At 46.7% G+C, this 27,864-nt stretch overlaps 2 protein-coding genes across 3 annotated transcripts in view; one reads left to right on the top strand and one right to left on the bottom strand.

The window, feature by feature from the left end:
- The window catches only part of KLHL36 (kelch like family member 36), a 29,471-nt gene extending 19,000 nt beyond the window's left edge, over nt 1–10,471 (bottom strand). Inside the window, exons 1-2 of one of the 2 annotated variants that reach the window (XM_075009077.1) lie at nt 10,177–10,471; nt 1,364–1,445 (exon numbers count right to left, since the gene is read on the bottom strand). In XM_075009077.1, coding sequence (XP_074865178.1) covers nt 1,364–1,423 — 60 coding nt within the window. In that variant the 5' untranslated portion in view covers nt 1,424–1,445; nt 10,177–10,471. Of the gene's footprint in view, nt 1–1,363; nt 1,446–2,682; nt 2,811–10,176 lie in introns of those variants that run through there. The other variant, XM_075009079.1, reaches the window with a different exon arrangement.
- A 136-nt stretch (nt 10,472–10,607) lies between these two features.
- The window catches only part of COTL1 (coactosin like F-actin binding protein 1), a 33,909-nt gene continuing 16,652 nt past the window's right edge, over nt 10,608–27,864 (top strand). The window contains exons 1-3 of the mRNA XM_075008650.1: nt 10,608–11,034; nt 11,346–11,428; nt 26,693–26,850. Coding sequence (XP_074864751.1) covers nt 10,958–11,034; nt 11,346–11,428; nt 26,693–26,850 — 318 coding nt within the window. The 5' untranslated portion in view covers nt 10,608–10,957. The remainder of the gene's footprint in view (nt 11,035–11,345; nt 11,429–26,692; nt 26,851–27,864) is intronic.

Raw genomic sequence — 27,864 nt, 5'->3', positions numbered from 1 at the left:
CGGAACTGACGAATTCAGCTTTCCTGTCTCCCTTGTAGCACAAGGTCGTAGCGTTTAGATTGCAAAACTGTTGAGCAACGTTGCAATCCAATCCTCTCCCATTTTCATTAAGATAAATTAAAATTAATAGACTTATTATTAACATTAAGATGAGGTCTGCACTAGGCAAAGTAAGCCGACTGCAGATATGCAGTTGTGTAGCTAGAATCGACCTATCTGCACTCAGCTTACTTGGCCATCCTTTCTAAAAAGGTCTATGGGAGAGGTATTCCCACCAACCTCTCTTATTCCTTGCATCTTGCAAAGAATATGGGGTCGACGGCGACTCCTGAGAGGTTGATTTAACGTATCCCCACTAGTCATGCAAAATCAAGCCCTGGCAGATCAATCCTGAGTGGGTCGATCTTCCGGGATAGTGTAGATGTAGCATTAGCTTTCATTTCTGCACCAGAATCTACGCGTATGTACTACAGCATACACCCAAGTGCAGTCAATGCAGCTGCGCACTGGTGTAGAAACAGATTTCCGCACCACCCAGGGCCCTAACACAGAAAGTGAACATTGAGCATATGAGCAGTTCCATGGAGTTCACAGAGCCTGTTCACATGCGCATGTTTGCTTGGTCAAGGCTCTGCTTTGTACAAAACCTGAAACTGGGCCTAAAATTTAACTTGTCTCTTTAAAAAATCTTAAAGCATTTCAGTTCAGCAAGAAAATTAAGTACTGCCCCCCCCATTTCTCTTTTGAATTACTGGGGGGTGGGAACAACACAGAGAAGGGTTGCCAGTATGTGCCATTTATAAAAGCCAAGAGTCACTCTGAACAGACACTGACCTATTTGCTGCAGTAGTTTTAGTTACTGTCAATGGAATATGCTTGTATTTAAAAAGCAACTTATTACATGCTAACTATATTATATACCTAGGAACTAAATAGCCAACGATTTCATTGTACAGTAAACGCTTCCATATCCATCATTCTATCATCTGGAACTCTCAGATAACTGGCATTTTAACCATAGCTAAATTTTAGTTTCATTTTCCACAAGTATGGTATAGTGAAAGTAAATACAAAGAAACACAGCTAATAGAGTATAAGGCTACAGTGTACAATACTACTGTTGATGGTAAATAGTCTACGTACATTTTGGTTTATTTCTTAATATATCTGATCTTGTTTTTCTTTAGTATTGTGCATTGCTAGGTATACTGCTCTCTTATCTAGAATATTTGACTGTCTGGCAACCTCTCAGTCCCGGGGCTGCCACACATGAAAGAGTTTAGTGTAGTTGTCTCATGCTTCCCACCTTAAAGAAGGTCTCTTTCAACGTAATCATAATTTTAATTCACAAACACTCACTAACCTTGGAGGATTCACTTATCTTGTGTGGGCGTGAAATTCTTGTTTGTCTGCTTGCCTCCATTATAGTCTGACTTGTGATATTTCTGAAACAGAAAACAGAAGATAAACTCTAAGCAAATCAGCCAAATGAATGAGCAAAATGAGTCTCTTAAGGAGGGCCAAACAGTCACACAGTGATTAAAAATAAACAGAACACACACAAACATATATTATTGAGCTATATAATAAAAAATATTTCAGTGTTGGAAATACATTCCCTAACCCCTTCTATTAGTCAGCTAACATTTTGTTTTACCAAGTTTATTAATAACTCCAATATACATTTATGTATTATAATAGCTCATCACACACTTATTGCCTATTGGTTTACTGCCAGTTGCTCTTCTACCATGAGAAGTCTGAACAGTAATATTATACAGAGCTTTCCCCCCCTAGCTTGCTGGTTTCAATTCAGCCCAAGTCAGTAGCTCATAGCACACAAAGCAAGTTTTAAAGCTAGGTCACACTTTGGAGCCAGAAATTCTTGGAAAAGCTCGCTGCACCAGCAAGCACTAACAAGCAGATTTGGCCAGAGGGATGGGGAAGGGGGATGGATTCAAACTCAAATATTTTTGAGCCCAGTAACAGGTCAAGATGACATTCGAACCATTTTGTCTCCACACAGACAGAAATTCACCAGCAGCTGCACAGGTCTGCCTGCTGGCTTTTTAGGACTGGTGAGATATCACTCACCGCCACCCGGGGGCCTACTCCTGCTGCCCTGAGCAGAGCTGTCATTTGAAAGGGCCTTCAGAGCTTGGCCCTCTCCATAACCATGAGGCAGACGAACCACCACCTCATTTGGCTCAGTATTACAATTATTCATCCAGACTCAGATACACAGAGAGATCCTTTTGGAGGGAATCTGTGCTGGTCAGGTCAGATTCCCTCTCCCACTGGGGCTCAGGTTTTCTACACACACTTCTAACCCGTACAGCAGATCAGGTTCTGCACGCACACACAAACACACACTTCAGCTGTTACCAGACAACAGCCTGATCAGATGCTCTGCAAGCCCAGAGAAAAGGGAGAAAACCAGCAATGTGGAAGATTTGAAATTTTGACTGCAATGCCACAGAGCACTCCCTCAGGGAGGGGGTGGAATGAAAAGGGGGAGAGTTCCCCTGACGAAAGGGGTTGGAGGTTAACTAAGGTTTCCTTTGCTCTGCTCAGCTCCATGCTGCAGCAAGAGGCAGATCCATGCCTGTTGTTTAGTGCAACTGGGACAGATGAGAGGCTGGGAGCCAGGGCCGGCAAGGTACTCAGGAAGGGGGAATTTACCGCTCTGCAGCGTCCCTACAGTCTGCAGGCCGGAGCGCCAGCTGCCCCAAAGGGACTCAGCACCGCAGGCTGGGGCTGAGGCTGTCCTGTCCGCTGCTGCTTCTGCTGGTGTCTCTCTCTCCTCTCCCTCTGCAGCCATGTCTCATCCAGGAAATGCTGGGTAGATTGAAAGGGGAAGGAGCCAATGGGCAGAGAGAAGCGGTGCTGTTTGGAGGGGATAATAAACGGGGTGGGCTTAGGAAAGGCTGCTTGACATCAGGCCAAATTACTGCCAACAAAAACAACAAGCAGCCCCCAAGAACAGCAGCTGTTGCTGTGGCAGCCAGAGGCTCAGTCTGTGGGAATTAAATATTCTACTCAGGCATGATGCTGGGCTCCTGTCTGCCTGGCCTGGGGAAAAGGTGCAGCATTGGTTTGCAGGCAGAGGGGGGAAGGGACTGCATCCTCCTGCTCCCAGTCCTAGCTAGAACACTGCCTCCTACTTGCCCTCTTCGGGCCCAGTCCTGTGGAGTTGCAAAACGTTCCTGGTGTGCACCGATTTTTGCCTGACCAGGACTTCATACTGTTCAGTTATTTCCTGCAGAGGGAGATCAGTTAATGACTTCTAAGTTACTATCACCTCCCCACTCTTCTCAGTTCGCTTCCTCTCCTGCCAAAGCTAAGGCCCAGGCCAAGTCTGGTGGCTTGACTCTTGCTTGCTTCCCAACAGATCTGAGCACTCCCTTACTACAACAGACCCGATGCAGGAGGCTGCTCTAAGATCTCGGCCATGCACCATGCTGAACATCTCTTGACTTCCCATGGGGCTAAGGGGGTATCAAATCTTGCAAGATCAGGCCCTGAAGGAGAGGCAGACTCTCACTAAGGGCATTCTGAAAGCATATCCTGGCAGGAGGCTAGTTAGAAGAAGCCTTCATGCTCAGCATGCAGCTGGAGGCTTCCTTTATAATTATTCTTTTATGATCCTAGAGACATGGGGTCTAACATACTAACCACGAGCCACAGGTAGCTATTTGGCCAGTTGAGTGTGGCTAGTTGGCTTGAACAATCAATATATTTTCAGAACAATGTGGCTAGTAAGCTATAGCAGTAGCCACTAGTGGCTACTGCTTCAAAACTGGTTGGACACCTTGGTCCTGGAGGATGCCCATTTTGGGAGTAACTCGCCACACAAAATCCCTATCAATGAAAAAGTTATCCCTTGGTCACAGGTTGTCTGGCAAATAGCTAAATGCCACCAAGCATGACGCAGCCTATTAAGTTTTTCTAGCACTTCTTATGTGTGATATTTGCAGCTACTATTATAATTCCGCCCAGCAGCAGTAGGTCTGTAATACAACTACGGTAACGTTTGCAAACATTTGAATCACAACACTCACTATATGGAGATGTTTAGACTGTATCCCTAACTTGAAATAAGTAACCCAATTTATGCAATGCAAATTGCATAAATTATTTTGAGTTACCTTATTTCGAACTTGATGCTGCACCAATGTTCAAAATAAGCACTTATTTCTAGGTTTCCACTACCCCTCTCTCAACGAGGGGTAGCAGAACCAAAATACTGCTAGCAGTGCTATTTCGAGCACGGGGAGTAGCGGCAGAGTTGCTATTTCAGGATACATATCCCAAAATAGCAACCATAGACTGAACATAGCTTAAAAGACTACACAACTACTTGGGTGATGATCACTAGTTAGGTTCTATTTAACATTGTAATGTTAAGGGTGTATACACAAACACACAGATTTTAGCACATTGCCAAGCTGTCAAAAACATGCTCATAACAACCCTGGGAACCACAAGATCTTTTCATTTATCTGGATATCAAACTGTAAGCCCTGAGGAAAAGACGAGGCTAAAACACAGCAGCACACCGCATAAGCGACATGGGTTGTTATGAGCAGGCACGCTCATGACAACCCCAACATCCACCATTCCTGCGCACGTGCAATCATGCGTACACAGAGGATTTGCAGCTGGATTCCTGGGCTGATTTGGGTTTTGGAAACCCAACTGCCTGGCGGGGTAGAAAGCCACCTTTTCACAGGTCTTTGTTCTTCCGACCCCCGGCTGCAGAGCAAGCAGGAGTCCTGGTGGAGACTGGGAGGAAGCAGGAGGAAGTCAGCAGCCTCACAGCTTCATCCCACCCTGTACTAGGGGTTTTCACCCCTCTCATGGAGCAGAGGGGATTCTTCTCCCCTCCCCTCTGTGCCTGGCCCAGATGCGCACCAACATAGCAGGGTCACTTCCTGAAGCGTTACCTGCTGAGCGAGAAGCAAAAGGTGGCTCAGCAGCAGAGTGGAATGGCAGAAGCAGCTAAAAGAGACAGGACAGGAGTGCTGCAATGGTGTGATGGACAAGTGGTGAAGGACCAGTGGAAGCTACTAATGGGCAGTTTTAACTTTTTCTTCCATGGCCAAAAGCCTCTGGGACAGGGCCCTCCCTACTGATACGTGACCCATGCAGCTGCATCGAGCACCGTGAAATGTAAGGCGCTAAATTGCCCCTAATTTCAGTGTGCCCTAGCAGCTGTGTACTGCATATCAACTCTGGTGGCTGAACCCTGGCCACGCTCTCCCCAGCACGGGCTGGGTCCGGCTGCAACTCATCGGGCAGCAGCGTGAGCCTGCAGAGCGGAAGATTCAGGAGAAGCAGCGGGTGACTGCACTGCCCGCCAGAGAGAAGGACAGAAAGGAAAACTGTTGCTTCTTTTTGACTAGCGGTGCAGCTACCCACTGCTTCTCCACAGTCCTCCAGTCTGCAGGCTCACGCCATTCAACCCTCCACCCCACGGCTTCTGCCCCCTCCTGTGGAGGGGCCACGCCCCCACAGAGCACATGCCCCCCTCAAGGTGAGATGCAGGTTCTGAGCTGTGCAGGACACCAGCATTGCTAGAGACAGCCCTGCTCTGGGAATCTTTATAGAAACACCACTCAGTGAATTGCCTCCTCCCCTCTTTCTAATCCAGAGATTCTTTTACTGTGGATAAATACTTGCATGGTCACTGGGTCAAAGAGCAAGCGTGTGAGAGGTCTTCGGTCCAGTGGTTAGGGCACCCAGGTGAGAGGCATATGCAGCTTTCTACAACTCCCTCTCACCCACCCACATGGGAGGATCCATGCACAGGGGAACTGGGGGGCGAGGAAGAGGATTGTCTTTTTTTATGGCAGTTCAGGGGGCCAATGGGCCAAAATCTCCTTTCAGTTACACAGGTGCAAATTTGGTGCCAACTACCAAAGCAGTTATTCCCCTGGCCCTCCTGCCCAATTCATATCAATGCAGATGAGAGCATCATTTTATCTTATGTGCCTATAAAAGTAAATAGTACTTTTAAAAAAATTGCCAGGAGAGAGGAGCTGAAGGGAAGGAAGAAAAGCGTCACATAAAATGCAAGATGTGGTCACATGCCGAGGGCCTGAATTCCCAGGACTTCCACAACGTTTGGGGCTCAGTGGCCCATTGAGACATGAGCACCCAGGCTCCTGATTCATCGTGCCATCTGCATTAACCCCCTTCATCCCTCAGGACTTCAAACATTCCAACTCCAGAAGAGCCGAGAAGAGTTCTACTAAACTGGATGGTTGAGGCTTGACCACGCTTTAACTTTTTTCTTTCCATTTAAAAGCAACAAGAAGTCCTGTGCCACCTTATAGACTAACAGATATTTTGGAGCATAAGCTTTCATGGACAAAGATCCGATTCAACAAATGCATCTGATGAAGTTGGTCCTTGCCCACGAAAGCTTGTGCTCCAAAATATCTGTTAGTCTATAAGGTGCCACAGGACTATTTGTTGTTTTTGAAAATACAGACTAACTCGGCTACTTCTCCGATACTTCTTTCCATCTAGTGATAATGGAGCAGCTACCTGGTAAGTAAAAATGGACATCTCCGAGGCTGCATCTACATTACCTAGAAGATCGACCTGCTCAGGGTCGACTTCCAGGGTTCAGTTTTGTGCACCTAATAGAGATGCATGAAATCAACCTTTCAGGTGTCAACGGTTGACCCCTGTACTTGCTCTCTCGTGAAGTAAGGGAGATTGACAGGGGAATCTCTCCTGTGGATCTTCCTCAGTGAGGATAGGCAGGTAAGTCAATTGCAGATAAGTAGATTCTAGCTATGCAATTGCTGTAGCTAGAATTAGGTATGTTTCATTGACTTACCTGCCTAGTGTGTACCATGCCTTAGACCATGGCTGTCCAACCTTTTGGCTTGCCTGGGCCACACTGAGTGAAGAGGAATTGTCTTGGGCCGCATATAAAATATATAATATAGTTAATGTATATAAATCACATAATAATGTTAAAAGTTTACGATCTTGTGGGGCTGCATTACTAGCTGTCCAGGGCCACATGCCGCCCGCGGGCTGGACACGCCTGCCTTAGACTTTCAAACAGGTCCATAAAGGAGTGGAAAGTGTGCCCACACCACCACCTGGTGGCTGCAGCCTACCAGACTGTCCGGCCTCATGGTCCCACACGAGACGTGCCCTCTGCTCCTGCTGACTTTAACGTGGATCGTTCTCTCCTCTTGCTGACTTTAAACTTTACCTATACCCAGAGCCATTCTGTGGTGGGGTGCAGGGGAAGAGGAGGAGGGCAGGGCAACCTCCTGGTAATGCCCTAGGCAACCTCTCCCCATGCTGTAGGTTCCACCCCTTCCTTTGTTCTGTCCCCACCCTACCTGCTTACCCCCTCCCCAAACAGCCTGGCTGGGGATTGCCTGGGGCAGGGCACAGCAGACAGCAGCAGCAGCAGGGAGCCATCTCCCCTCAGTCCCCACACCTGCACTAGCCATACAGGACGAGCTGCAGCCTGCTCTGCTCAGCCACACCCTCCCGGCTTGCTGAGCCCCACTTCTCCACAGCAGCAGGAGGCAGTCAGTGCTCTCAAGTCCCACTTCCCCATGGGCGGCTAGCGGGCTGGGAGGCCGTACATGGGCAGGGCAGGGCAGGCTGCCGATCACGCCGCGTGGTGAGTGCAAGGGGGTCAGGGTGAGGAGAGTGGAAGTGAGGGGACTGCCTGCTGCTGCCACCCTTTGCCCCCACTACCTGCACCCTGTCCCACATAATCTTCCTTGCTCCCAGCCGTAGGCAGCCCCCGCGAAGCTCCCAAAAGCACAGAGAGCGGCCGCTGCACCTCATCCTAGCGACAAGGTATTTCTGCCTGGATCATGGAGATTCACTGCTAAGATTAGCCTGATAAACTGTGAGGTGCTCGAGCCTCTGCTTACGTGGATCAGGGCTTCTAACCGTACAGCGCTAAGCCACCTACTTTATAATTAACCCGTCAATGAGTGAACTTCATAGTGACCTATGAAGAAAGGCTGAAAGAATTGGGCTTGTTTAGTTTGGAAAAGAGAAGATTAAGGGGGGACATGATAGCGGTTTTCAGGTATCTAAAAGGGTGTCACAAGGAGGAGGGAGAAATCTTGTTCTTTTTGGCCTCTGAGGATAGAATAAGAAGCAATGGGCTTAAACTGCAGCAAGGGAGGTTTAGGTTGGACATTAGGAAAAAGTTCCCAACTGTCAGGGCGGTCAAACAGTGGAATAAATTGCCTAGGGAGGTGGTGGAATCGCCAACTCTGGAGATATTTAGGAACAGGTTAGATAAATGTCTGTCAGGGATGGTCTCGAGAGTACTTGGTCGTGCCATGAGGGCAGGGGGCTGGACTCGATGACCTCTCAAGGTCCCTTCCAGTCATAGTATTCTATGATTAAACTGTTATTCCCAGTAAGTTTCCCAGATCTGAGGAAGAGCCCTATGTAAGCTTGTCTGTCTTCCCAACAGAAGGTGGTACCTCATCCACCTTGTCTCGCTTTTAATTAAAACTATTTCCTGTTATCAGTGGAAATGAACAGAGTACAGTGCATTCAATGGGATGGAACAGGCTCTTTTTTATGCATTGTTTTGGATGCATTTGATGAAGTGGCTCTTTGCACATGAAAGCTTATGCTCCAATAAATCTGTCAGTCTGCACAGTGCCACAGGATTTCTCGTTTTTTGGGTACAGACTTAACACAGGTACCCTCTGATACTCTTTTTTTATTTTGGTTGTTTGTTTATTTGAGAAATTTAGTCACTCACAATGAATCTGTAAAATCTTTAAGAACTGAATCCTAGGACAACTGTCTAGTTTTCAGAACTCAGATTTTCTTCACTATTAATTACAAACTCTGGTTAATGGGGACATTTTTCCAGGTTAATTTCAGGCTCAGGGATACATTTCCATTCTTGCGTGTGCAAAAATGCAGGTCCAGATTTTACAGCTGCAAATTCACCTCTTGTACGAGCTCCAGCCCGGTTAAGCCTGGGTCCCAAATGCCCACATCCCTGTTCTGTTTTCCATAGCTTAAAACAGTCTCAGAGGGGCAGCCGTGTGATACAGCTTGAAAAGAAATGCTCCTCTACAATGTACATTGGGCAAACACTTCACCAAACAATGAATGGACACAGAGCAGGCATTAGGAATCTCAATACACATAAGCCATTCAGTGAGCATTTGAATGGAGTGGGACATTTTATTAAAGACCTGAGAATATGCATCCTATAATAAAAAGACTTTAACAGCAGATTACATCGGTGTGAACTGGGGTTCATACTCAGATTCGACACATTAACACTTGATATGAGTCTTAACAGAGAGGTAGCCATGTTAGTCTGTATGCTAACAAAACAAACCAGCAGTCCTGTAGCACTTTAAAGACTGACAAAATGAATTATTAGGTGATGAGCTTTGGTTGGACAGACCCACTTCTTCTGATCTATAGGATTTCCAGTCCAGACTCAGCATATAGCACAGAGGTCCAAAAAAACTGCAACAAAAACTGACAAATCAAATACATAGTATTCTAACAAAACAAAACAGCAGTCATGTAGCATTATGTATTCGATTTATTAGTTTTTATTGCAATTTTTGGAACCTCTTTGCTATATAACTGAGTCTGGAGCGCAAACGCTATAGATCTGAAGAAGTGGGTCTGTCCCACGGAAGCTCATCACCTAATAAATCATTTTGTCAGTCTTTAAAGTGCTACATGACCGCTGCTTTGTTTTGCTAGAATACAGCCTAACACGGCTACCTCCCTGTTACTATTCAGCTTGAAAGGCATGTTTGCAATTTGCAAACCAAAAGAGGGCGCTAGCTGCCTCTGTTTCAGAGTCCAACCCCCCCGCCCCCCAAGCCTAAATAGACACCGGGCGCTGACACGCCCCCGCCCCAAGTTCAAACCTAGGGTAATCCCGAATGACGGAAATGCGATACGACCCACAGCCAGAGTGCAAGATCTTCACTATTCCCGCCACGGTGCAAAGCTGCTGGCTGGCTCCCCTGCGGCGTGGCCCCTCTTTTTACCCTTGTAATGCCCTTTTTTTTTTAAACGTGCATCAGCAGCATCGCCTGCTTGGTTGCACCGGTGCGGCACCTCCGGCTCTGAAGCTCAGCGAGCGCCCCCCAGCAGCACCCAGGCCCGGTGTGTCCCAGCTCCTACCTGCCCCTGCTCAGGTGTGCTCATGTTGGGTGGCCCCTGGATCGCCGGGAGCCTCTGCGTGACCCCGGGAAGTACCAAGGGACCGAGTCATCTCGCGCCGCCTTTGTCCCCCGGGTCCTCCTGGCCGGTGGGGGTGAATCGCTCACGCTGCGCCGCGCTCTGCCGGAGCCGGGTGGGGGTTTAGCCTCAGACACTCCGCCAGGGCCTCGTCGTCACCGCCATGAGCCACTCGGGCAGGAGGGGGGAAGGTGGGGGGGGTCAGTTTCCAGCCCCCCCTCCCCCGCTAAAGCGATGACATCATAGCATTGCAATCCCAACCATGCGTGGCAGAGGAGAAAGGCGCGTGGGGCGGGGGGTGAGAAAAAAAAAAAAGCCGTGGGAGGTGGGGCAGCACCACTGTGCTGCAAAGCGGAGGGGTGTTTCCATCCCCGCGGTGTGTTTGCATTGGCAGCGATGAGCCCGGCGAGCAGGCAAGTCCCCCCTGCCGCCCGCCGGACTTGGGAGCAACAGCCCGAGCTTCATTAGGCCCCGCGGCGGCGAGGAAGGGGTTAAGACGGGCTCATTGAGGGAGGCTCGCGGCGGTCCTACGTTGCACCGGCGGCCGTGGGAATCCTGAGCCCGGAGCTGCTGCGTTATCTCCTCGCGCCCACGCTGCAGCTCCTCTGCGGGCTTTTTGGAAGGCGTGCACAGTCCCCAGCCGGGCTTCTCGCTGCTGATCTGTTCGGGGCTCGAGGGAGTCTCTGAAATCCCAGCCTCGCTCCTAGCTGCAGCTCCCGAGCCAATGGCAACGAAAATCGACAAGGAGGCATGCCGAGAAGCCTACAACCTCGTCCGAGATGATGGCACGAATATTAACTGGTAAGTTTCGCCTCCCCTTGGGATCAGGGCTTCTCTTAGCGCAGCCTGGGATGAGCTGCAGCATCGTCACACTGCCCTGGCAAGCAGAAGAGTCCAGACTTCTGCAGTTCGAGCAGGTCTTTTAAGGTGCTCTCAGAGAAATTTCAAATACCGGGCAGAATGCGTACTTCTTATTGACACTTGGCCAGCTACCATTCACAACTAGCACTGTATTGCTGGTAAGTGCTGGCATCCCTCAGTTTCAAATCTGTCTATTGAAAGCCTTCCACCTTCGGGAATTAACACTGTGTTATTTACCTCCCTTCCCCAAGGGTGACTTTTAAATACGATGGCTCTACAATAGTCCCTGGAGACCAAGGCACAGACTATGAAGCATTTACAAGGGAATGCACAGGTAAGGCCAGTCTCATTACTTGTGTAGATGAGAGAGAATTTGCTGCTGCTTAATAAAAGGGAGGCAAAAATTAGAGTAAACTTGTGTAAAGTGGAGTGCATTCCTGGTTGTTTCTGTCGCTCATCCTGCTATTGGCTTTCATGTTGCTACAGGCTATAACTAGTCTAACTCTGTGCACTCCTATCAGTCAAACTTGTTAGTAATTCCTTTGTTTTGTTCACAAATTAAAATATGTGCAGCATTTAAAATTTTCTTTCTTCTGCACAGTGGATGGAAAAAAAATTGATTCCCTTCCAGTTTCTCTCTAACTCGGATCTTATTGTTTAACTCTAAACTTTAGAGGCTGGACTCTCTCCCTGAAGGGGAGAAATACCTATTTCAGTTATTATGGCTTAGAGCGACACTGATATTTTCTTTAAAGAAGCTTTCAAAATAAATTATAATAATAACACTAATCTATGTAGTAAGAACAACACTAACTGAAAAATTACATAAGTTAAGAATTGATAGTGAGACATTCTATAGGAGGTTTGATTGAACAAATAATGTTGAAAAAGATTAATTGTATGACATGGCATAAGCCTAACAGTTGCAGTTCAAGGTTTAAATGTGGCAGCTTTGTGTTAAACTGTGCCCCAAAAATAGGGCTGATGGAAGGTATCAGGTAATGGAATAGTGGAATATCAGGGAATAGTTAACTGTTGCTGATGTTCAGAGGGAAGTGTTTGCAAAAACTAGTCTTTATTACTTTCAGATTATTTCTATGGGAATATTGTATGTGTATGCAGTTCCCTGCACACCTGTTGGCTCTGTGCTGTTTAATTCATTTGGTGCATGCCAGGCATAACATTTATTGCTATTTGTTTCAAACACTAGCATGCATTCATTTCAAAGTGTTGGTCTGTAGTTCTGGCAAAGGCTTTTTAGGTGATCTGTCCCAGCTATGCCTTGTGTCTGTAATGTTGTTCGTCTTCCATGAAACAGATAATTGAGGAGTGTTGTAGTAGTCCCAGACCTACTAAATGCTAACCATCTAGAAAAGTTAACTAGGGTCTGGTCCACTCACTCTGAATTCAATGGCAAAATTTCCATGGACATAAGTGGTGGAGGACTTGGGTCTCTAATCAGCACGTAGCTCTTGACAGAGAAGATATTACATCCTCGGGAGCTAAAAATATGGGTTGTCTGTCATTGGATCACAATGCCTTAATTGCCCAACTCAAACCATTGCTGGAAGATGCTGTCAGATTGCATGAATACTCAGGAGTGGTTTGTGGTACTCAAGGGACTGCCAAGAAGTCCCTAGCTGATCTCACTTACTTTGCAGAGAAACTTAAATGCATGGAGCTCCTATCAGAAGAATTGGATTCCTGTACCCTGAAGAATGTGGGTGGGAGGAGCTAGCAAGCAATTGAAAAAGAAGCTGTAAGAGGAAAAGGTATTTGTTCTAAGAGGGCCCATAGAAATCCACTGTGAAGAGAGGAGACATGTCCTGACGGAGGTGGGAACCAAGAAGGTTCTGAGCACCTGCAGCTCCCATTGACATCAGTTGTGTCTCTGTGTACTCAGCCCTTCTGAAATTCAGGCATGCTGTTGCTTAAGAAAGGGTCTGCTGCAGGGCTCTGGGCTTGAACAAGGATGGTTAATAGAGGAGACTGACGGACTGACTACCTTAGTCATTGGAAAGAGAGAGAGAAATGCTGAGCCAAACAGCTCTTGAGGCTGGAACCCATCCACAATTATTTCCTCTGCCATTTAATTTTAATCCTAAATCTCTTGTTTTGTCTGGTTTGATTCTAACTGATTGGTCTGGGGAGATACTGGCTGTACCTCTTCCTGACAAGTGCGGCTTACGTGCCATCTTCTCCCAAACCTGCATCCTCCTGAGCAGTAGTTGAGAGACCAGGCTGTGTCAGACAGTTGACCTCCAGCACTTATCCTGGGCAGGCTATGGAACCAGTAACTGCTGGAGTCGCAACCTCTTGGGATCATAATCCAATTTCAGTTTCTTGCTCCCAATTTTGTGTGTGTCAAACTCTTATTGCAGGTAGCCTATTAAAAGGGAGATAAATAGACCAAAGGGGGACTCATCTCGCCTCTTCTCTCGGGGAATGTCTCCATGCAAAGCTCACCCTAGGAGTCCTGCAGTTCCTTCAGCAAAAGGGATATTCCAGATCTATGCCGCTCAGCCTAACAGGAGGAGTTTCATATAAGGGGTGTGGCCAGGATAGACTTATGGCTTTGCATTAACCCAACAGTAGGGGCTGGCCTGGTCCCCAGCAGGCCTTGAATAGGAGACAAGAACAAGTTAACCCTTGACAATAAAATATGCTCAAAGCTTTATTAAACCAGAGGAAGTGAACAAGTACCAGGTATAGCGACTCGTCCAAATATAGGACAATTAATTCCTCCACCCACAAACTAACGGATGTTGCATGAGTTGAGGAAGGAAGATCTGCTGGTTTACAGATTCCATCTGTGCAACAAGCCTGGACTAGCCCACGAGGCATCAGTCCAGAAGTGGGATTGGAGCCAGCTGTGAAAGTGGAGCTTTCCTTCCCAGCTGGAGGAAAGGTGATGACCCTTAAGGCACCAGAGAGGTGGTTGGAGAACTTCTGTTGCAACAAATTAATTGGAAAAATGGGGCAGAGGAGAATTCCCCCATTTTTGCTGTTGTTGCCTACTGGAGAGTGGAAAGCGGCAGCAACAAAAAGATGGGAATTTGTCTCTGCTCCTATTTTTTTTTTGTTTTTTCCTTTTTTCTAATGAATTACTAACCAAATAGGAGCAACAGATACGTGTGGCTTAAAAGCCACTGGCTTCAAAGCAAACTACTTTCCTTGGTGTTGATTCCTATGTCTGAACAATACAGACATGAAACTCCCCAGACCTGCAGCTGCCTTTTGTAGAGCCTCCTGTGATTCAGTAGCTGAAGGTAAGAGTGAGAGCTGGAATACAAAACCACAGTGCGCTAGGTGTAGGCTGAGATACCTCCATGCAAACTCACTCTGCTCAGCTTCCCAAGCCATCTGTTTCAGTTTGCTGGCAAATAGAAAGCATGTGTGTCTCCTGCTTTCTGTAATGGCCATGCTTATTAAAAGCCCCTTGGTGTGTGCATATTGCATTCCTCCTGGGCATTTAGAGTACAGGGAAAGTGGAGTCAGTGGGTGCTAATCTACTTGGCTGGAAGATACCGGAAGCTCTTGCGCATGGTTTTTATGGGGTGGCTTGCTTTTTGCACTTTTTGCCTGGTGCTAGGCGTCCTCAGGATTGCTGCCTGCCCCTTTAATAAAGAGTGCCTCAGACCTTTGGTGATTGCAGAAAATATCCGTAACAGCTCTACTAATAGCCTCCATGGGGAATGTCAAGAAATTATGTAGAGTATTTATTTTTGGCTTTTTAATGTGCTTTGGCATCTGGAAAAAGCTCATGTGGCCAGCCAGCTCTTTATAGACATTCAGGACCGCCATGCAGTACATGCACTAAAAATCATTAGGTGTTCAGGTGCAATGGTTTTGGGGACCATGAAAGGATTGTGGATCCCAATCTGAGCACTGTGGCACCAGTGTTCCTTGTAAGGTGAGCACTTGGGCGGTTGCCCAGGAGAGATTCTGGTACCACCCGGCTGATTAACAGGGCACCCACAAACAGTGGCATGTTTCTATGTGTGGTGCACTTCCCTTCTGACTTGGTGCACATAATAAAATTTATTCTGTCCATGGCTGGAAAAAATTAAAGGGCACCCTGTTCTGCACTCAACAGAGCTCGTGAGGCTTTGTTCCTATGTATTTTGTGGATGTACAAGTCTGTTCTACACCAGAACTGTGGCTTAGAGGTCCCAGCTCTGGAGCCTCGTACCGATTGTGAGTCATCTGCAGAAAAGCAGAGCTTTGAGATAGGCAGTAAACCCACAATTTTACCACTTCCCTGTTCTGGGACACGGAAACTACATGGGTGACATTTTTAAATAGGAAGAGGGGAAATTGAATGGGAAACTAACAGACATGCATGGGGGGGGAAAAAAGTGACTGCACATGTGTCCATTTCCTTTAAGCCTAGACCAAAGGCTGCAGAAGTGGGTTTGCTAATATTCCCCAGGCTTGCTCGCCATTAAACGAGGATTTAATTCAAGGCTTTTGAGCCACTTCATTTGGCAGAAAGTGCTCTACAGCATTTGCCTGTGCAGGTGGCATGGATCCAGCTGTAGTATTAATTTGACATAACACTTCGTGCCATCAATACGCTCTTAAAAGCTGAGTTGTTGTAGTCAGAGCCAGGAATCTAGATAGGGATGGGAAGAATCTATTCTTATTTCAAACCCTTATCAATGGGGGCTACTGAACACATGGAACACTAGACCTGGAAGGGACTTTGAGAGGTCATCAAGGCCAGTCCTGAGCCCTCACAGCAAGATCAGGCATCATCTAGATCAGCGGTCCCCAGCCTTTTAGAAATGGCAACCTATTTTGACAATTCAGTACAATTTTGTGACCCAAGGCAATTCAACACCTGTTGGGGAGTTGTCCCCTGAGAAAAATGCACCCCCTGCCACCCTCCCAGTTTAAACCCCTCTCAGCCCCAAAACACCCCCTCACCTACCTCACACAAGCTCTGCACACTATTACTGCTGCTCCTTTGCCAGGCTGCCGCCACCACCTCCTTTTCTTGGCTTCCCCCATCCCTCCTATTCCCACCTACAGCCCGGGCGGTTCCCAGCCCTGCCATGCTGAAATGGGACTCGGTTTAATCAGTTTAACAGCCAGATCCCTCCTGCCAGCAACTAAATTGTTCCATTTCAGTGTGGCAGGGCAGGGGCTGGAGGAGTGAGTGGCAACAGCAGCAGAAGATGCAAATGGCTCCTTAAAGAGCCACAGGTGGCTCGATGCCACCCAACCAGTGACCCATGTTTGGGTCCTGACCCATAGACTGGGAATCCCTGATCTAGATCATCCCTGATAAATATTTATCTAACCTGCTCTTAAAGATCTCTAGTGATAGAGATTCTCCAACCTCCCTAGGCAATTTATTCCAGGGCTCAAGCACATGCCCTAGAAGAATGGACTGACCTTATCTGGAATCCTGAGCTAAAATAATACCAGTCAGAAACACACAGGTAAGGGTTTGTAAATGTCATTGATACCCGACTGTAATCTGTAGCTGGGCTTAATGTATAAGGCAAAGTCCATATCAGCATTTTTTTTATTGTTACACTTCAGTTTCTTAGTATGGCACTTAGAAGTTTCTTCACCCTAAAGAGAACCAAATACTTACAATCCCGACCAAAGAAATGATGAGCCTGCTGTTAGTCCCAGTACTGGTGAATTCCTGTATTGACAGCATGGGATGGAAGGACTATTTATGTGTCTGCAAAGAGCAGACCAAAGATACTATGCAGCTGGCGTAAGGGGGAATGAAAACTCTTGATATGGAATAGCTCAGAAATAAAGGGTTTCTGGTAGGCATCAGTATGGGGGTGGGATGGGAGAGGAGCCAGGCCCTAAGATGAGCAATGCAATATGGCTAGACCTTGCAACATTCCTCTTATAAAGGTGTGGGTTGGAGCAGGGAAGTATAGATTTTTAGTAGTTAAGAATCCCACTAAGGGCACGTCTACACTTGCATTCCTCTTTCGAAAGAGGCATGCAAATGAGGGAAACTGAAAATGCAGATGAGCTGCATATTTACATATCTGGCACATCATTTGCATATTATTTCAAAAGAGCTTCTTTTGAAAGAATAAAAGCAGTGCAGGCACTGCTCTTTCAAAAGTAAACTCCATCTTTGAAAGAATCATTCTTCCCTACGCTGCTTTTGTTCTTTTGAAAGAAGAAAGGTAAATCTACAGCTCATTTGCATTTTTGATTTCCCTCATTTGCATGCCTCTTTCAAAAGATGAATGCAAGTGTAGGTGCAGCCTAAGTGTTGGGTTTTTTGCATCATTAGGCATCAAAATTCCTTTGTAATTTTGGACTTTACAGGAAATGTTTCTTTCTTTCTCATGCTCAGTTGAGTTCTTGCTTTGCCTGCAATCCCCCTTAATATCTATTTGAAGGACAAGCCTGTGAAAATCAATGATCTGTCATTTGTGATTATTTCTGGGGATTTTTCACAATGACCCTATGTTCTTGACTGTGTATTCTCCAGCCCCATCCCCTACTGCTTTATAAGCCTAGCTCCTTGGAGGATCCGTTAAGTGGCATCTGTTTGCTAGCCACTTCCCTATGGCCATCTGGAACTTTGTTTGCTTCCACCATCCCCGTTTAAGCACAGGAACTAGTGGGAAAGGGTTTTATGTTCCCTCCTTTACAGTACCTGTACTCTCAAACCTATCAGAGGTCTGTCTGGTCCTTGGCATCAGAGTGGTCTTAGGGCTGCTGTGACTTAAACTCTGCTTCCCATAGGCTCAAAACGTGGCCATAGCATAGAGTTCTGGGTCCACTCCCAGTCCTTGCCCTACTAACATCATCATAGCTTGTTTCTTACACTTGTTAGCAGTAGACAGCCAGATGTCACAATACCTGTGTATTTTTTTCACAGTGCCTCAGTAAAAAATAGCCTCTCTGGGCCTCCAGTCCCTAAGTTATAGGCCCATAGTTATACAGGCAGTCTTTGCTGAGGCTGGGAATTTAAAACCAGGTTTCCCATGTCCTAAGTTATGCTCTAACCACTGGACAATGCTGCCCCTTATACGAGAAGAGAAGCCAATACAGGACCATTGTGGGTCTTGGAGGTATTCCCTGAAAGTCGCTTATATCACTTAAAGGCCTTTCATGCATTTGTTGCATGGGATGGATTGACTCAAGATGCTAATAATGGAGCAGCAAATGGGTTTTGAGGTGTTGGAGGAGGAATTGCACTGTTCACAATCCTGCCGGAATCTAAATCTTTCTTGTCTTTGAAATTTGTTTTCTCATATCTGTGGGAAGCTGCTGTGTCTCACGTTCATGAGCATGTGTCCAGAGATGTGCCCTCAGTCTTTAGAGAGACCAGATGCCCTGGTAAATGGCGTTCTGTGACACAGGTGCCTATTCCACTCCCCCTCGCCGCCCCCCCCCCCCCCCGCCCCCCAACTTTCCTGACTATCTGGTCATCCCAATCAGGCATCTAATAATTATAAGAAACAAAGGGCTCAGTTATGATACTACTGGAGTCAACAGATGGTTTTGTCATTAGAATGAACTGAACAGGTCTTGAGGACTTGGATCTTCTTCTCTCCGGACATCCTGGCTATGCTGAGACTTGATAGAATTTTGGTACACCGGGACAAGTACTGAGCACTTCCTTCACTGATGGGTGAAAGCAAGAGAGTTCTGCTGTGGCTAACAGTTCATCGTTCTCCTGAGCTCGTGTCTGCCCAACACTCATCACTTGCTTAGGACTTTGGAATGGACCATTGGCCTTGCTTACATTTTTGTCTCGTTAATAATCACAATACTATAAACCAGTGTTGTCTTTTATAGGATCTGAGCCAAAGCCCATTGAAGTCAATGGAAAGCCCCTGGGGCTTTCAGTAAGGTGCCGAAGGCCTGAATTTGCTAGGGACGAAGTGCTGCAGCAGGGCTGGGCCCTCAACATTGTGATGATACAGATGGTTGGTTGAGGAGTGCCCCATGCCAGAGATCTCAGAGCATAAGCATCCATGTACTGAGCTTTAACTAGTGAAGAACTACCGCCAGAGCCAGGTCTTTGAAAGAGAAAGCAGATGGTGTACCTTTCCCACTGCTAAACTAGGCTCGTGTCTTTTCCTTCCCTGGTATCTCTTACACAGCATGGTTCTGACGGCCTCCTTGAAATAAAACCGAAAAATGGCAGCTTAGACAGTCTTGCTTCCTCTTTGTTAACCTTAGCTTATCATTCTAGCTTGTATCAGGGAGGGTCAAGGTGGGGACAGAGCATGTGTCATGATAGCAGACCACTTTCTTTCCCGCTAAACAACTAGAGGACCCATGAGTGTTATTACCTGGCATATTTTGTACAGCTTACCCATGACAAGCAGTAGATATCAGTGAATGCTGACTGGGGCTGTAGAGTAATAATGGGTCACCGTGTTGGTCTGTATTCTAACAAAACCAGCAATCATGTAGGATTTTAAAGACGAACAAAATAATGTATTAGGTGATGAGCTTTTGTGGGACAGACCTTCTGATCTGAAGAAGTGGGTCTGTCCCACGAAAGCTCATCACCTAATACATAATTTTGTTAGCTTTTAAAGTGCTCCATGACACGGGGCTATAGAGTGATGCTTTGTGCATCTGGGCACAAAATGAGCATCCAAGGCCTTGAGGTGGTGCCTTCTGAGTCTCCAGTTTAATGTTCTATGAGACTGGAACCAGTATCTAGCCATAAGAATATGCTACATTGTCGCCATGCAGATTCCCTTTGGTTTCATGTCATGTTACTTTGAGTTTATGTATTTTTCACACTCAAGAGGAGCTGGTACTCAGCTGGCTTTCCCCACCCCTCCACACGCCACCAGGGATCCTGCAACTGGGTCTGCCAGCAGGATAGTGGGGGCTCCAGCTCCCTGCTCTCCTGTGCCTCTGGGCACAGGAACTCTGGCTTCTAGCCTCAGGGCAGCCTCCTGACCCCTGTGCTACTGTGGGGCCAGCGGGGGCTCTGTCTGCCAGCCCCTGCATTGCTGCAGAGCCATCAGGGCAGCCTGGATCCCCACCAGCAGCCCTAGCTGCAGGAATCCCGGCTGAGTGGTGGGATGGAAACCACAGCTGGGAGCTGGCTGGGGCATGGAGCCCTGCTGGCAGCCCCAGCTGCAGGAACTCTGGCAGGGGAACAGGGATGCAGAGGTGCTGGTACTGAGTACCAGCATGTACCACCACAAATAAAACTGTGTGTGTGTGTGTGTGTGTGTGTGTGTGTGTGTGTACATGCAGAGTTCTTCTGCCAAAGATCCCTAAAACACTTGCAGACATCTTGTTATGAACAAAAAGAGCTGCATCCATAAAAAATAGTATATCACTGAAATTAACGTCCTGCATATTGCCTTGTTCATGAGTGTCATATTTGCTGCTGGCATATGTAATGGGAGAGAAAAGTGGTGAACTTTTTCTAAGAGTTTTTGTTGTCTTTCTATTTTTACCCTCCGCTAATTAATCACGAATAAAAATATGTACATAGGAGATCATTTAAGGGAGGGGAGGCTACAATTCTTGCTTCCTGTTTGGATAGGGCTGCGGGGAGGGGAGGAAAACTGGTTCCCAAAATGTTGGCGCATGTTTGTCAGTGGTAGGGTTTATGGAAAACAGAGGTAGGAGGTCGATGATTGTAAATAGCTGTAGCTCAACTGTTCACACCATCTGTGGATCTGGACCCCTAATATTCACAGCCTGAAGAACGGAACTTCAGTTGTCCGGTTTTCCTTAATATACTTGGCCATATCAGTTAACAGTATGTTAAAGGTATGTCCTTGGAGGCTTTTAAAGGTTACTTTAATTAGTTATGAAAGTGGAGTAGCTCTTAGAGGAAAAATTCCTCCCCAGTTTCAGTTCCTTTTAAACTCTTTCCTTCCCCTTTTTACTTTGTGCTAGTACAGTAGCATACTTGCACTGTGGTATCCTGATTAAAATGAAATATGGCCTGGGTGCAACAAGAAGTGTAGGAAACTGAACTGTCTAATCTGTTCCTGGAAGATTCAGTTAAACGTGGAATGAAGAACTTTCACTTTCTCCATGCGAGTCTCTTTCTGTGAAGGCTAAATAAACAAAGTTTTTTCCAAGTAAAATATGAATAAAGCCCAATGGAAAGCAATAAGAGTTAGGAGGGGGAATCTGCCGCATAGTCAGGGCCCAGGTATTTATAACACAGAGTATGTGCCAGACTCATCCTTGCAGTCCCTAGGTGCCATAATGCTGGGATCCTATGACGAGTCAAACTGTGGGAGTGGTGACCTTGTCTAAGAATATGATTGGTTTTGTTAGAACAATGGGACTAATGTTCTAAGGCTTTTTGCAGTCAGTTTTACCTTTCATTGTTCTAGTTGGTGTGAAATGTCGCAGCTTTGCAGTCTGATGGGGAAACTTTGATTCAACTGTATTACATTTCTGATCCACTCAAGCAGGGGTCCTGTCATCATGGAAACCACTCCTACCACCTACTGATAAGGAAGGAACAAACCCGGAGGGGGAGATTAAGTGATCATACTGTTGAGGTGTTCCTTGTATTACTTCATTATTTACATAGTTCCTATCTCATGCTTAGCAGGGACAATTGGAAGGGAATATATCTGAGTTACTAGATCCAAGGTTCAGCTTGGTGATATCTTCCAAGCTATGCAAGGTCCAAAGCTATGAATAATACCCTTTTGTTTTTTCAGGCTGTCCTGATATTCCAGGGTTTATGCCTCAGAAGATGGCTATGTGGGAACCAAGGAGGGATTTCTATTTTTGGAGGAAATTTGCCAATTTTTTTTTTTTTTTACATATTTAAAAAAAAAAAAAAGCCCTCTTCAGATGCAGACATCCATCTTCTAAACCCAAATGCAATTGTTTTTGGAGACAGGGAGTAGGGAGCTGGGAGGGGTAGTGTCTTGGGGAGAGATCTGGATTTGACTAAGGTGCTAACTACCCTAAATAAGAACAGCCACATTGCATCAGACCAATAGGCCATCTAACCCAGTGTCCCATCTCCTGATGGTGGCCTGTGTCAGGAGGTGGATCATTTGAACTTGCACCAATCTTCCAGTTAAGTTGTCAGGAGCTGGGAGGCTGGGGCTTGGGCCTGCATCCCTACCGTCTTGGATAGAAGCCACTGATAGACTCATCCTCCATGAAACTATCTAATTGTTTCTGAACCCAGTGACACCTTTTGGCTTTCAGAACCTCTCTTGGCAACGAGGGTCACGGGTTGACTGTTCCAATGCTGTGTGAGGTGCTACTGATTGACTCTGGAAGAGGAAATCTGTGAACGCACAAGAATTTAAGCTCATATCCTGTTTCAGTGACATGTCCCTGTAAATGTGCTCCAGGCTGTTTGTGAAACTCAACCAGTTCTGCTCAGGGATTCTGACTGCACATCCTGAGCTTTGGCAGAAAGATCTGCTTCTCTGGGCAGTGAACTGTTAGTGATTATACCAGCTTCTTCTTCTGGGTCTAACCTTTTTCAGTTGGTAAACTCAATGGGTGTGTCTACACAGCAAAATTAAACACCCCCAGCTGGCTTGCACTGCAGGGCAGTAAAATTATGGTATGGACATTCAGACTAGGATTAGAGTCCAGGCTGTTGAACTGTGTGATGGGGGAGGGTCCCATCTGAGCCACTGTATTCCACACCCTCCGCTGTGGTCCCAAGAACAGAGGCCGGTGCTGGAGCCAGAGCCCTGCCCCTTCTTGGGGCCACCAGCAGAACAGAGAAGCTCTGTCCCCACCCACCATGATCCCAGGGTTGGAGCAGGGAGTGACAGGCCCTCCTGTTTAGGGGCCACAGATGGGGTCTGGATACAGGATTCCCCTGCCCAGCACTTCTGCTGAGGTTGAGGTGCTGTGGCTTTCCCTGTCTGCCCCATGGCTTCTGCCAGAACTCCATGCTTTCACTGCCCCACAGCAAACTTCTGCTGGAGTGGCCCATTTGTCTGGCACCCCCTAACTAGCCAGAGCCCCTGGGCATGGGTTCCATGGACCCATTGGCTAAACTGCCACTGGACTTGCATCATCACATTATGCCTTCCTAGGCAACAATTGGTCTACTAACCAGAACAGTGATGGGTTATAATGCCCCTTTGAGTTGCATTTTTGTCCGCTGCATTCTGAGCAGACGCTAAAATAGCAGCTCTTACAGAGGGCTCAAGCACCCTTCCTCCCGTACTTCCATTGGAATCAAAACTGTCCTGGCATCTGTGGGTCATAACTCAAGCTGAAGTTCATCTGTTAGATGGTTTGACTCTTCCTCAAAATGCAGACCAAGTTTTCTAGGCTTCTCTGGGACCAGGAACTTTCAGAGCTTAGCAGAACATGGCGTTGTTTCACTTTTCATTGTTAATATGTATTGTCCATTCCTCCCTTCTGGATGCATGCTAGCTCTTTCATTCAGGAGGTATAGAAGGTTCTAGAAATTCTCCAGGGAAGTAGAGTGAGGGTGCAGCTTTCTCTTCTGACTCTCTCCTCTGACGTCTTCTCAAAGCCCCAGCTTCTGCAATTGTGAAAGTTTTAGCCGTAAAAAGAAAATGTTGAGTTACTAGTCTGGTTGCAGAGAAAAGCTAAAGAACGTTACTCCTGAAGGTTCTGAAATGGCCTCAATTTACTGTTTATAAATTTACTGACTCCCGCCCGCCCACCCACCCACCCAGTTATGATTTTTTGGGTGACCTGACTGTTCAGTTTGGAAACCTGGGGGGTTGAAAACACTAGTGATGGTGCCCCCACCCCCATTCTGGAAAAAGCATCTTGTCCCATATTGAGGGGGAGAGGCATCTACACTGCCACCCTCCTTTGAAGGAAGGATGGTAATTAGGGTGTTGGGAGCTCACTAAAGAAGTGCTGCTGTGTATAGGCAGCACTTCATTAAGCAAATTCCTCCCCCCGCCCCCGCGGCAACTTTTGAGGAGTCAAGGGACTTCGAAGTTGCCCTGGCGGGCGCGTGCGCTACAGCTAGATGCGAGCTCGTACTTTGAAGTTTAAAACTTGGAAGTTGCCACAGGGGGGAATTTGCTTAAAGAAGCACTGCCCATGCCCAGCAGCACTTCATTAGTAAACTCCCTACACCCTAATTACCATCCTTCCTTCGGAGGAGGGTGGTAGTATTGACACAGCCTCTGTGGTTCTTGGCTACAGCCATGTGAGGGAGCACAGGAAGCAGGCGATGAGATGTCTTTTGAAGCTCACTCCTGATGCTGAAAAACGGGGGGATATTGGTAGGCCAGCTGCTTAACTGGGACATCGACAGGGCTTGGACTTTGGATTTCTCTCAACATGGCAGCGCCTCTGTAGACTAGACCAATTTGTAATGTGGCTCTTTGGGGACAGTAGGGAATAGTAATAGTCTGAGAGCTCTGAGATCTGAGGTCGTCTACAGATATCCAGAACGCAGGTCGGCCGACAGTGCGGGCGGGGGGGTGGGGTAGGGAGCTGTGGGTAGAGCAAAGGGAGCAATGGTGTCCGTGATTCCAAGGGGCCTGGGGTTCTGAGCTGCCCCCAGTGCTACAGGCCCAAGGTTAGCTCACCGCTGGAAAGCTGCGCTGTGCAGGCCAAGTGGCCCTGGGCAGGGGCTGAAGGTTGCATGCCCCCAGCCACTCCTTTTCTGCCTGGGGATGTGGAACCAGCCCCCACACTCCTGGCCCAGGGGCCTGTGGAAGCTGTCATCCCCCCCACCATCACATGCTTTTCAACATGAGACACTGTGAAAGGGCACATGGGTAACCACTAACCCAGACTTTAAAGGGTTAATGCAACTGTCAGTTCTTAAACCCTTGCACCACAAGTGGAGCATAGGTCCTCAACAAGTCCTCTCCACTCTGGCTCCAGACAAAGCTTCTACCTGACTCCAGGAGTACCCCAGTTGTCCTTCAGCCTCAGTGCATCTCCTCCATCCTGCCATATTAATGGGAGCAGAGGAAGTCTGAAGGGTTGCCTGGGAATAGCTCGGTGGGAGCGAGAGCCCTGCCCGGAGGTGTGTGTGGAGACCGGTGGCTGTAGTTACTGCTTCTGCCTTGTTTTGGTGGTGGTTCTGCTTGACTGGGAAGAAGGGATGACAACTGACTGGAAGCTGCCTGACTATCTTATTTTGTGGGCTGAGAAAGCGGCACACCAGCCTATTGATGCGTCTACACCTAAGCAACGACTGGTCTTAGTTCTTGTTCGGTCAGTGCTCTTCTTAGTCTCTCTGGTTCTTTTGGTGGCTGTAGACTAACAATGCCCTCTATGACAATAACCTGTGTTTGTGACTAGTCCCTGCTGTTGCTTGTATAGTCAGGCTTGAGTGTGAATCTGGTCAGAGGTCTGCTGTCCTTCCAACTGCCTTTCAATGAAGCATATTTGCCTTTCAAAAGCAGCATGTGGCATAGGGTCCAGTGATTTTAAGTCTTCTCTTCCCTGCATGTTAGAGTCTAAATGCATCATCCAAGCAAACTGTCTGGAGCAGCCAAGTCCACGAGAGAGCAAAAGCAAAAGGCAGATGTAACCTAGCAAGAATATATCCTGTATAGGGGGTGTGTTGTGCATGTGTAACCGACACCTCTAGGTGTGGTTGGTTCACTGTCCCATGTAGTGGCAGTTAACCTGTATCACAGAGAAAGGATAAGTGTCCTCTACAGCCAAAGCTGTAGAGCCAGCTGGCCTTTAGTGCAGGAGCCTCTACAGTCTGAGCTAATCTCCAGAGGTCCCAGGTTGGAATCTGCCTGTGGGCACTTACATACATATTTCCTCCCTTAAAATGGCTTTTATTTATTTATTAAATCCAGAATATTGGTAAAAATCATGAAATTCAGATTGGGAGATCTGGCTATGCTCAGAATCAACTAAGATGAATTCTTCAATGTTAACATAGAATCATAGAATACTAGGACTGAAAGGACCTTGAGAGATCGAGTCCAGCCCCCTGCCCTCATGGCAGGACAAAGTACGGTTGAGACCATCCCTGATAGACATTTATCTAACCTGTTCGTAAATATCTCCAGAGATGGAGATTCCACAACCTCCTGAGGAAATTTATTCCAGTATTTGACCACCCTGACAGTTATGAAATTTTTCCTAATGTCCAACCTAAACCTCCCTTGCTGCAGTATAAGCCCATTGCTTCTTGCTCTATCCTCAGAGGCCAAGAAGAGCAAGTTTGCTCTCTCCTCAGTCCCCCTCAATCCTCTCTTCTCCAAACTAAACAGCCCAATTCTTTCAGCCTTCCTTCATAAGTGATGTTCTCTAGAACTTTGATCATTCTTGTTGCTCTTTTCTGGATCCTCTCCAATTTCTCCATCTTTCTTGAAATGTGGTGCCCAGAACTGGACACAATACTCCAGCTAAGGCCAAACCAGCACAGAGTAGAGCAGAAGAATGTCATCTTTGTGTCTTGTTCACAACACACCTGTTAATGCATCCCAGAATCATGTTTGCTTTTTTTTGTAACAGCAGCACACTGTTGACTCGTGTTTAGCTTATGGTCCACTATAACTCCAATATCCCTTTCTGCCATACTCATTCCTAGACAGTCGCTTCCCATTCTGTATGTGTGAAACTGATTGTTCCTTCCTAAGTGAAGCACTTTGCATTTGTCTTTATTAAATGATTGTCTCCCTTCTAATGACATCTCCTTGTTCTTTTTAAGATGACATCCGGTTGTTTGGATTTGTCCGATTTACCACCGGGGATGCCATGAGCAAACGCGTCAAGTTTGCCCTCATCACTTGGATTGGCGAGAGCGTTAGTGGCCTGCAGCGAGCCAAAATTGGGACTGACAAAACTCTGGTCAAAGAAGTAGTACAGGTAAGGCCGCCCTTCTGACCTGCTCTGAAACATCACTGCTCCTAGCTTTTAAGAACCTGGGCAGAGGAATGGGGGAGGAATTTGGTCGCTGTTAGAAAAAGATTCTCTTTTTAAAGCTCTAATTTTCACTTTCCTTTACCATCATTGAGGCTCAGTTACAAATGATCTTTCAGAATAGCTGTGAGTCCAAAGGTGCTCATGGCTGTAAGTAGAGTAAAATTATGCGTCCCAGTCCTCTCCTGGGTAAGTCAGTCTCTCTCTCTCAGCCTCTGTTCTTTCTTCCTAGTGTGTAAACCGCTGAATACTGAGGGGTGTCTAGAAGCTGCAGAGGATTACATTGGACAAAGAGCCTAAGCAAAAGCACTGTCATGCGTAACTCTCTTGTTGCAGTGATTTTGCTTCCACACAGTGAGATATTTTTAAAAAAGTGAGAAGGCTGCAAATTAGACAAACTGCAAACCCAGCCTTGTAATCTCTATTAATTAACGAGCCACTTTTAATAGTTAACTAGATTTGAATAGCTTCCTGTTTTGGCAGTAAGTGAAACGGGAACATGGAGATGTGTGTACCAAGCATACATCTTGGAAAGTTTCCCTCAGGGCGTTCTGACAGTGGTGTGTTCCTGCAAAAGTCAACTCCAGTGGACCTTAGTAAACTTAGATCAAAGAGGAAGGGAACTTCAGCTGTTATCATTCCACAGTGTAGTATTCTGTGGATAAAATACCAAATCCTCTATTCTATTCTAAAATATCAAAGCAAAAAAGCAGTCAAGTCGCACTTTAAAGGCTAACAAAATAATTTATTAGGTGATGAGCTTTCATGGGGCAGACCCACTTCTTCAGACCATAGCCATACCAGAACAGACTCAATATTTAAGGCACAGAGAACCAAAAATAGTAATCAAGGTGGACAAATCAAAAAAAAAAAAAAAAAAATCAAAGTGAGCAAATCAGAGAGTAGGGGGGCAGAAGGTGGGAGGGGAAGTCAAGAATTAGATTAAGCCAAGTATGCAAA

This window comes from Carettochelys insculpta, chromosome 14 (assembly GCF_033958435.1).
Source record: "Carettochelys insculpta isolate YL-2023 chromosome 14, ASM3395843v1, whole genome shotgun sequence".
Lineage (NCBI taxonomy): Eukaryota > Metazoa > Chordata > Testudines > Carettochelyidae > Carettochelys > Carettochelys insculpta.
Note: the sequence above shows the minus strand (reverse complement) of the source record. Positions and strands in the feature narration are given on the sequence as shown.